The sequence below is a fragment of the Danio aesculapii genome, chromosome 2 (assembly GCF_903798145.1).
Source record: "Danio aesculapii chromosome 2, fDanAes4.1, whole genome shotgun sequence".
Taxonomy (NCBI): domain Eukaryota; kingdom Metazoa; phylum Chordata; class Actinopteri; order Cypriniformes; family Danionidae; genus Danio; species Danio aesculapii.
Genome location: NC_079436.1, coordinates 4,558,245 through 4,569,521, shown reverse-complemented (window position 1 = coordinate 4,569,521; position 11,277 = coordinate 4,558,245). Strand labels below are relative to the sequence as shown.

General features: G+C 38.4%; 1 protein-coding gene across 4 annotated transcripts in view; it reads right to left on the bottom strand.

Moving 5' to 3' along the window:
• Positions 1-6,540, bottom strand: part of cables1 (Cdk5 and Abl enzyme substrate 1) — a 52,915-nt gene extending 46,375 nt beyond the window's left edge. For all 4 annotated transcript variants that reach the window (XM_056471223.1, XM_056471229.1, XM_056471236.1 and 1 more), the window contains exon 1: positions 5,852-6,540. In XM_056471223.1, coding sequence (XP_056327198.1) covers positions 5,852-6,369 — 518 coding nt within the window. In that variant the 5' untranslated portion in view covers positions 6,370-6,540. The remainder of the gene's footprint in view (positions 1-5,851) is intronic.
• Positions 6,541-11,277: the final 4,737 nt, after the last annotated feature.

Genomic DNA, 11,277 nt, shown 5'->3' with positions numbered 1-11,277 from the left:
ATAATATAAATATTTTGAACGTAAACATTAGGTGAGCAGGTTACATTGTAACACTGTGTAAAAAGTGCTGTATACTAACATGGACTCTTCCAGTCACCTCCGCCGATCAGCGTGAAATGGACTGATCCAAAGTTTCTAGCGGAGTTGTATAATATGGGCTGCCACCATGCAGCCCATATTATATCGAATAGCAATACAATTTATGTCAATAACAATGATCAGCTCTGGACTTTTTTTTACTCTATATTGATCTAAGAGCCAATCACGGAGCAGAAATGTGCAACGATGGGAATCTAGAAGTGTGTTGATATTGCACGGAAGAGGAGATGTTCGAAATTTTTCGGCTGCCAAAAAATTATCGGCCACCGAAAATAGGTTACGCTACTTAATGGACCCTCTAATTTGTGGCTTCAGTCGTTGTTGGGGTACTCTTTTAAATCTTGAAGAATTAACAACTGATATCAAAATATATATCGTTATTGTTCAATATGGGACAAGAATTAATCGAGATTGCAGTTTGCCATATTTCCAAACCTTTATAAGTTTCTCTCTTTTAGTTGAACGCTATTTTAAAGAAGGCCGAAAGCCTGACTTCCATAGTAGGAAAACAAATACCGTGAAAGTCAATGGGTACAGGTTTCCAACATTTTTCAAAATATCTTCATTTGTGTTCAACATAAAGTCATAAAGGTTTGGAACAAATGAATAATGACCACGGCGACGCAGTGGCACAGTAGGTAGTAGTGCTGTCGCCTCACAGCAAGAAGGTCAGAAGAACCTTCAGAAGGCTGGTTCAAGCCTCGGCTGGGTCAGTTGGTGTTTCTGTGAGGAGTTTGCATGTTCTCCCTGCATTCGCGTGGATTTCCTCCCGGGTGCTCCGGTTTCCCCCACAGTCCAAAGACATGCAGTACAGGTGAATTGGGTAAGCTAAATTGTCCGTAGTGTATGAGTGTGTGTGGATGTTTCCCAGAGATGGGTTGCGGCTAGAAGGGCATCCGCTGTGTAAAAACGTGCTGGATAAGTTGGCGGTTCATTGCGCTGTGGCGACCCTGGATTAATAAAGGGACTAAGCCGAAAAGAAAATGAATGAATGAAATAATGACCACATGTTTCTTCATTTTAGGGTGAACGATCCCTTCAAATGCTTGTTAAAATGTTTAGATTCCACTGCAAATGAGCAATATGCACATATTGCCCTGAAGAGTGGAATTCAGCCATGCAAACTGTGTCATCAGCAGTATCAACAGAATGCAGGTCACTCTGGATATTAATGAAGGATGTTCTGTAGAGAGGTTGAATGGTTTAGGTTTAATGTGTTTAATGGGGCCATTAGTTCAATGGCAGCTAATCTCCTACTTTAATTGAAGTCTCGATAATCCACAGATTCTACATAACATGTATTCCTCTAGGAAAATACCTGTATCACACAGTATATAATACTATTATGCTTGAAAACTGTCAGTTGTTTTCAGACTGCGTACACTACCTTACAATAGTCTTGTCGTCGATCACAGTTGTAAGAGCAACAAGTAATAACTTGACTTCTAGTTGATCATTTGGTAAAGTGGCAGAAGGTGGATTTTTCTGGTAAACGGGATCTCAATCATCACAAATACTGCAGAAGACCTACTGGAACCCACATGTGGACCCAAGATTCTCACTGAAATCAGTCAAGTTTGGTGCAGGAAAAATCATGGTTTGGGGTTACATTCAGTATGGGGGCGTGCGAGTGATCTGCAGTAGGCTTGGGCGGTATGCAAATTTTGATACCGTCAAACCTCCTCCCTATTTTACCTCGGTATCCGGTATTACCGTGCATAATTAAAAAAAATTATGATGTAAGGCTCAGACAGTGTCACCAAACTGTTGGCTTGTGCCTAAACCATTAAGAAACTGAATACCATGTATGCGACCTTAGGTTTGCGGTCACCTGTTTGCCTTGTTCGTATTCATAGCACCAAACAAGCGACACACAGCATTACGCTCTCTCTCATTCACACACATATATATACACACACACACCATCGCTCGCTCGGGAGCGATGTTGTTAGACCGCCTGCTCCCGTTCAAATTACACCAGAGTTACTGACTGCTCCCGTACATTATTCGGAAATTTCTTCCCGCACCACAAGAAATCTGGTCAGGTCCAGCGGCTCCCGTGGTGCAGCAGCGGGAATGCAGACCTCTAGTTCATATTTACCACATCTCCCCTCTCGTTCGGTCGAAACACTGCCAAACTGCAGAGGTTGTGTTCTTTTTCGAGACCAGGTCACTTGGTGCATGACTTGCCATCTTACCTCACCTCTCTCTCTCTCCTCCACATTGTCCCGTGATGACAATCACGCATACGCATTTTTAGGCATTAAATAAATAATATTTAATACATGTCTCCTATATAAGTGCATTGTTTTTTATGACGGTATAACGGTATTGAAACTGACACCATTGCTATTTTTAGATCCCGCTGTATACCATATTACCGCACAAGCCTAATCTGTGGATGGCAACATCAACAGCCTGAGGTAATCAAGACATTTGTGCTACCCATTACATTACAAACCACAGGAGAGGGCGAATTCTCCAGCAGGATAGCGCTCATTCTCATACTTCAGCCTCCACATCAAAGCTCCTGAAAGCAAAGAAGGTCATGGTGCTCCAGGATTGGCCAGCCCCGTCACCAGACATGAACATTATTGAGCATGTCTAGGGTAAGATGAAGGAGGAGGCATTGAAGATGAATCCAAAGACACTTGATGAACTTTGAGAGTCCTGCAAGAACGCTTTGTCATTCCAGGTGACTTTATTAATAAGTGATTTGAGTCATTGCAGAGATGTATGGATGCAGTCCTCCAAGCTCATGGGAGTCATACACAATATTCATTCTGTTTTCCATTGCACTATGACTTTATATTCCATACTGGACATTATTTCTGTTAATTGACAAGACTTTTGTCTAAGCAAAGTCAGAAATAAGAAATGGTCAAATAAGCGTAATCTAGAGGCCTTTGTCTTTCATATAAGCCACTTCTGACACCAAATGATCAACTAGAGGTCAAGTTAGTATTTGCTGTTCCTAAAACTTGGATAGGTGACAAGACTTTTGTTAAGTAGTGAAGGTTTACAGTTGATTTAGCCTACAATATATTTGTAAAATTATTGATTCAATACTCTAAAAAATGTTGGGTTGTCATAACCCGAAGCTGGCTCAAATAGACAAACCCAAGGTCGGGTTCATGTTTTTCAATTAAATTTAAATAACATTCATCCTAAAAGTTGGGTTCATCCATATTTGACCCAACACTCAGTTACAACAGTTACTCAGTTTCCTCCGGGTGCTCCGGTTTCCCCCACAGTCCAAAGACGTGGTACAGGTGAATTGGGTAAGCTAAATTGTCCAAACTGTATGTGTGGAAATGAGAGTGTATGGGTGTTTCCAAGTGACGGGTTGCAGCTGGAGGAGCATTCGCTGCGTAAAACATATGCTGGATAAGTTTGTGGATCATTCCGCTGTGGCAATCCTTGATTAATAAAGGGACTAAACCGAAAAGAAAATGAACGAATGAATACATTTAATAATACAATAATAATAATTTAATAAGAAGAAATATAGGTCAGGTCAGTATCCTCAGCAGTAAATACATTGACAACTTTTAAACAGATGTTACTGTAAGGAACATAATTAAACTATTACGGTCAATAAAAAGTTTTAAATAAAAAGTTAAAAGTTTTATTGAGATGGATTGTTAGTGATGGTATGGGTGTTAATGGCCAGATTGGGTAGCTATAAAGAAAATTAAGACCTGTTTACAAAAAATTTAAGGCCTAAATTTAAGTTTTTGAGATTTAAGATCCCGCGGATACCCTGTAACCAGCGTTATTTTTTTATTATTCTCCTTTACATTCAACGAACGGGGAAAAAAAATCATGAAATGTTTAAAACAACAAACTTATTGGGGTGAACTATCCCAATAAGAAAAAGTTCACACAACTGCACGATATTTTTTTCACAATATGTATATAAAAGTATTTGAAGAGACACTTGTGGTTGTCAGACGTTTATGAAACATGTTAATACGTGATGTAAGGACTTACACCAGTGTGAGCTTGACTTTAATTGGTTAAAACCACCAACAGACGCTGTTAGTTGAAAAGTGCGGCAGAACATGTACGCACATTAAATCAATGCATTTCTGAAAGTGAACTCAAAGGGACCGAAAATTATGTCATTATTTACTCACTGAGTTTCTTCTATTGAACACAAAATAATCGATTTTACAGACAGATAGAAATCTACTTCCATAGCATTCGTTTTATTTACTCTGAAAGTCAATGGTTACAGCTTCTTCAGAATATCTTTTGTGTTTAACAGAAGTTAGTTTTGGAACTTGAGCGAGAGTAAATAGAAATTTTTGCATTAACTATCACAGAAATGTTGAATAATAATACTAAGACCTGAATAGACTGAAGAAGATATTTTGAAGAAAGATGAAAACCTGTAACTTTTGACTTCCATAGCATTTGAGTTTTTTTTCTAATATGGAAGTCAATGGTTACCGGTTTTCATCTTCCTTCAAAAATCTTCTTTTGTATTTAACAGAAGCAAGCAAGCTTTGGAAATACTCGAGGGAGAGTAAATAGTCATTTTAAGATGAACCATCACAGTAATCATTCATTCATTCATTTTCTTTTCGGGTTAGTCCCTTTATTAATCTTGGGTCGCCACAGTGGAATAAACTGCCAACTTATCCAGCATATGTTTTAGGCAGCGGATGCCATTCAAGCAGCAACCCAACACTGGAAAACTATCACAGAAATGTTGAACGATAATAATCTGCACAGGGTTACCTGGATAGATTAAAGAAGATATTTGAAGAAAAATGAAAACCCGTAAGCCTTGACTTAATATGGAAGTCAATGCTTACAGATTTTCATCTTTTGTGTTCAACAAAAGTAAGTTTTGGAACCACTTAAGGGAGAGTAAATAGTAATTTTTAGATGAACTGTCACAGTAATGTTGAATGATAATAATCTGCACAGGGTTACCTGAATATGTAGAAGATATTTTGAAGAAAGATTAAAACCTGTAACTACTTCCATAGCATTTGGGTTTTTTCTTTTTTTTTTATATCATTATTTTTAGGGGTTTTCACCCTTTATTGTGATAGGACAGTGGAGATTTAGAGACCGGAAAGTATGGGGAGCAGAGATAGGGGAAGGGTTAGCAAAGGACCTTAATCCAGAATCAAACTCAGTCGCCGTGAACACCTTGGTGCCATGTGTCGATGCACTAACAAGGAGGCTATTGGCGCTGACCATTTGGTTTTTTCTTATATGGAAGTCAATGGTTACAGGTTTTCATCTTCCTTCAAAATATATTCTTTTGTGTTCAACAGAAGTAAGTTTTGGAACCACTCGAGGGAGAGTAAATAGTAGTTTTAAGATGAACCATCACAGTAATCATTCATTCATTTTCTTTTTGGCTTAGTCCCTTAATTAATCTTGGGTCGCCACAGTGGAATGAACTGCCATATGTTTTACGCAGAGGATGCCCTTCCAGCAGCAACCAACACTGGAAAACTATCACAAAGTTGTTGAATGATAATAATCTGCCCAGGGTCACCTGGACAGATGGAAGAAGATATTTTGAAGATAGATGAAAATCTGTAACCATTGACTTCAATAGCATTAATATGGAAGTCAATGGTTACAGGTTTTCATCTTCCTTCAAAATATTTTCTTTTTTGTTCAACAGAAGCAAGTAAGTTTTGGAACCACTTGAGGGAGAGTACATTATAATTTTAACATTAACTATCAAACTAGTGTTTAAAGCTAATAATCTGCTGAGGGTTACCTGGATCTCTGGAGCTCCAGGGCTGAGTTGGCAATCTGCCCTCCCTCTAGACAGCAGTAGTTCTGGCTGGACTGCCGGGCGTATGACACCGGCAGGATTCCCTGAGTGTAAGTCTGGAGTCTCCCTCTGGTAGCTGGCGGCACCGCTGAAAATGGGGAGCTGAAGGCGGACTGTAGCAGCTGAGCGTCCCCGTCCGGATCCGGAGGAGGAGGAGCCGCCGCGGCCGCGCTAGGAGCCACAGTCCCGGCCATGAATCCAGCGGCGCGGGCACTGCTGAGAGCCTGGTTCGCTGCCGCGGCCAATGCCTGCTGGCCCATAGCGCAAACCAGGCTCTGTCTAGTCCTCGAGGCATCCTCCTCCTCCTCCTCCGCCTGGATGTCCCCGTCATCCTGCACGGGTCGTCCATCCAGAGAGATGTTGCTGAGGAATGAGAGAGCAGCCTGTCTCCGTCGTGGATCAATCACGCGCTTCCGTGTGTGCTCCAGACCGGAGGGCTTCATCTGCAGCGCGCTCGCCATTTCGCCCGGGAAAAAGCGCGGTGGGGAAAGTCAGCGGAGACTAAAAGTGTTCATGGCGATTGTTTGCATGCGTGGTGGGAAATCTCTGGTCAAAGCGCCATAGCGTTGGCTTTTAAGTGGCTGCTGCGTTTTTACTGTGTGTGTGTGTGTGTGTACAGAAAAGCAGGGTCACGTGTGTGCAGTATTGTGGCAGCAGGAGCTACGGCTTGACCAATGGGGATTCACGAAAACGAGGCGCTGTTCAAAAGCACAGCGAGTCCCCTATGTAGACAGCACTTACAGCGTTCTAGACAGCATTTTTAGTGCGAGTTTTCAGCCAAATAGATTCTGAACACGCTCTCGATTGATAAAACTGTTGTGTAAGTCAGGAGGCGACATGAATTTTGAAGCACGGCCGGTGTGTTTTTCTTGATGCCTTCGTTTTTGGTTCCACCCTTTCGGGCTACTTGCACAGGACATAAAAAAGATTACATAAAAGTAAACATTTTAGGTACGAACTGTACGAGATATGCCCATTCATGCTGTCCTGACTGTGTGCTCAATAACATTTCACCTACATTTGCGCTATAGTTATGTTAAGTAAAAAGTAAATGGCAATTAAGCTTGTTGTTATTTACATTAGCATGTCTGACGTGCTGTAAACTATAATCTTACAGAAATAATACTTTAAGAGAATCTTTGATGTTTGTAGACACTTAACAGAGTTATTTAAAATGAAGTGAGAGTGCCCACATAGAAAGAACCTATATGCAGTATATATGCACATATATGATAATATATATGCCACATATAGGCAAATTTGAAGTGCATATGTGTGCATACAGGCCACATAGGTCTCCTGTATAGCTTCTTTATATCCACTCCTATATAGCTCATATTGGCAACTGTCATACATGATGCCTAGCTCATATTTTCTACTATCAAGGCAATAACTAAGAACTAGCTAAAAAAAATGCAAAACACTTATGTATGTGCGAACATTTGGCATCAATTATCATGTTATGGATTTCAACTATGGCAAATAAGTGACAGGAGATGGAAAGCTGTGATGTCTACACGTTTTCTTGAAACATTTACTAGGTCGATTCTTTCCTGTATGAAGATAGTGAAGGAAATGTATAGCAAAATAGTTTGTTGTTTTTTGTGTATCTTGTTTTTGTTCTTGTACTATATTTTTTCTTTTACTAGTTAATTGTTCTTAACTAAATAATAAAAATAAATAAATAAATAAAAATCTCTACATGGGCTTTTATTTATGTTGTCTAGCAGCAATGGATTTGAATACACACACACACACACACACACACACAAATATATATATATATATATATATATATATATATATATATATATATATATATATATATATATATATATATATATATATATATATATATATATATATATATATATATATACACAGTTGAAGTCAGAATTATTAGCCCCCCTTTGATTTTTCTTTTTTTTTTTTTCTTTTTTAAATATTTCCCAAATGATGTTTAACAGAGCACGGAAATTTTCAAAGTATGTCTGATAATATTTTTTCTTCTGGAGAAAGTGTTATTTGTTTTATTTTGGCTAGAATAAAAGCAGTTTTTAATTTTTTAAAAAACATTTTAAGGTCAAAATTATAAGGCCCTTTAAGCTATATTTTTTTTCGATAGTCTACAGAACAAACCATCATTATACAATAACTTGCCTAATTACCCTAACCTGCCTAGTTAACCTAATTAACCTAGTTAAGCCTTTAAATGTCGCTTTAGGCTGTATAGAAGTGTCTTGAAAAATATCTAGTAAAATATTATTTACTGTCATCATGGCAAAGATAAATTAAATCAGTTATTAGAAATTAGTTAGTAAAACTATTATGATTAGAAATGTGTTGAAAAAAAATCATCTCCCTGTTAAACAGAAAGTGGGGGAAAATAAACGGGGGCTAATAATTCGGGGGGGCTAATAATTCTGACTTCAACTGTGTATATATATATATAGGTCGCTGGTTCGAGCCTCGGCTGGGTCAGTTGGCAATTCTGTATGGAGTTTGCATGTTCTCTCGTGTTTGCGTGGGTTTCCTTCACGTGCTCCGGTTTCCCCCACAAGTCCAAAGACAGATCAGCTGTGTTTGATTAGGATTGGAGCAAAAATGTACAGAGCTGCGGCCCTCCAGGAATTAAGTTTGAGACCGATGATGTAGGCTATATGTTAATGCTTTATATGTTAGTCAAATCAAGATAAAATATTTTTGTTCACTATAAAGCATGACAAAAAGGTAAAGTACATAGTTTTTGACACTATTACAGTAATACATATTTTAAAAGTGTATTTAATATATTCAGAAAAAATTGAACTTGTAAAGCATCTTGTATATACATAGTCATGTTTCAAGACAAAACTCACCACCATTTAAAGACATTTCAAAGTTCACCAACAAACTGAATGATTTTTTTTTATTAATTGAATCAACCCGGGCCAGTCAAGATGTTGGTGTCTTCTGGTGCCCGTTTACCCTACCCACATTTAAAAATTTCTCTGGCCCAGATCTGGCCTACACAGTCAGCTTTTCTTGACCCACATGCCGCAGTGAATTACGGTACGTGATTGCACCAAGTCTGGCTTCCATACAATGGCCAAACATGGACCATAACTGGGCCAAGTCTCAGCCAAGTTAATAACCCATAACTAAGCAAGATATGTTGGTGTGTCACGACTGTAATGAATTTGATAAACCCATGAAGGATTACATTTAATGGATGCGCTTTTATCTCAAAGCGAGCATATTATTAGAATTTTTTTTCAAGAAAGACCAAACTTACATGGCCCACATATACATTTTTAACATTTGGGCCAAATACTACATTTTATCTGGCCCAAGTCTTATGTGCCGCCTTAAAGATGGTGCCACCTCTGCTAAACCCGGGCCATGTTTGGCCCACATGCTGTATGTCAGTGCAGGACAATGCCTGCTGTGCCAGCTTTATGCCAAATCTGGGCCAGAAGTCTTTGCTACCTGGGTATGTTTACACTAAAGAGAGGGCAAGTGTGCAGATTTTCACCAGCAGCACAAATAAAACTGTTAGAACAAGTATAAATTGAATAACAATTATTATAGTTTACAAAAATTTAATAACTTATTATTAATACATTCAGGACTGAAGTTTGCAGATTAAAAGTAAGAGCGTTACAAATAATGTTTAGTTTCTTGTACTTAGTCATTTAGTTTCAGACAATATCGCCAGGATCCACACAGGTATTAATTTCGTGTTGCCTGTATATGTTTGTTGACTGTTAAAGTGCAGGTAGCAAAGAATTATGGCCCAGATTTGGCATAAAGATGGCACAGCAGGCGTTCGTCCGGCACTGGCATACAGCCAGTGGGCCAAACATGGCCCGGGTTTGGCAGAGGTCTTTAAGCCAGCACATACGACTTGGGCTAGATATTAAATGTTTTATTTGTAATATAATATTGTACCAGATGTTCAAAATGTATATGTGGGCCATGTAAGTTTGGCCTATCTTGACCCACTTTCAAACTATTTTTGAATAAAGAAAAAATTCTACCAATCAGGTCGCTTCGAGAAAATGTTTGCCCATAGAAATGCTAAAGCATAATGCTTCATGGGTTTATCAAATACATTGCAGTCGTGATACACCAACATATGTCCCAGTTCAGGCCCAGTTATGGTCCATGTTTGGCTCTTGTATGGAAGCCAGACTTGGTCCAATTATGTACCATAATTCACTGCGTCATGTGGGCCAAGCAAAAGCTGATTGTGTGGGCCAGATCTTGGCCAGACAAATTTTGCTATGTGGGTAGAGTAAGGGGCACCAGAAGACACCATCATCTTTATTGGCCTGGGGTTCATTCAATTAATAGTAATAATTAAAAAATTAACTTTGTTGGTGGACTTTAAAATGTGGGTTTTAGCCTTTGTGTTGCACAACAAATCTTTATTGTTGTAATGAAGGAAAAAGTCTCCTGCGTCTTAAATAAACTGAAGCAAACATTGTGTGGGAACTATCCCTTTAAGCTGGATTGTTCATCGATGATGGATGATTCATGGATGATTTAGTTATTGAAGATGACATGAGTATAAAGGAATGTATGAATATTTAATGGCAAATTGTATGGGTTAGTCTTCAACCAACTTCATCCTGAATTCAGATGACCCTGTGCTACCCTGCTGAATAGGAAAAACCCATGGTATAAGGTATGTTTTGATGCTGGTTCTTTGCTGCTAATGTGCTGGTCAGACAAGCAAGGACCAGCATCAAAACATACAGCAGCATACAGTATGCTGTTTTTTTCAGCAGGGTAAATTCAGTAAATGATGGACTTTTTGTTGTTATTGTCAACGTAACAGCGCCATCTAGTGTTTATTTCAGTTAGATGCATGTGCTTTGTGGTTAAATGTAATTTGGTAATATCGCTCTGCGAAAATGTTATTCATATTTAGTGACTGAAAAAGGTGAACAAAATAAATCTTACGGTAGACTTTACTAACATGGTTGTAACACACATGGTTTAAACATCTCCAAATGTTTCTATACAGCAAGCAATTTTATATGTGCACGTTTAATAGACGTCTAATAGACATCCAAACATTGAGTTTGGTAACACTTTAGTTTATGTAACAGTTGACACAATTTATTACTACCTGCCTATTACTAAGATATTAACTATTATTTAGCACTTATAAAGTATCATCTAAACCCACAGACCCAATACCTAAATCCTACTAATTAATAAGTAGCTTATTGAGTTAAAAGTCTTAGTCACTGTTTGTTAATGGTTTGTTAATAGCGTGAATTGTACATTTAAAATAAAGTGTCGCCTAGAGATCTTGAAGAATAGAAGACAATAAGACTACATTTGGACTACATTTGGACTGTCAGTAAAAAATCTAATAC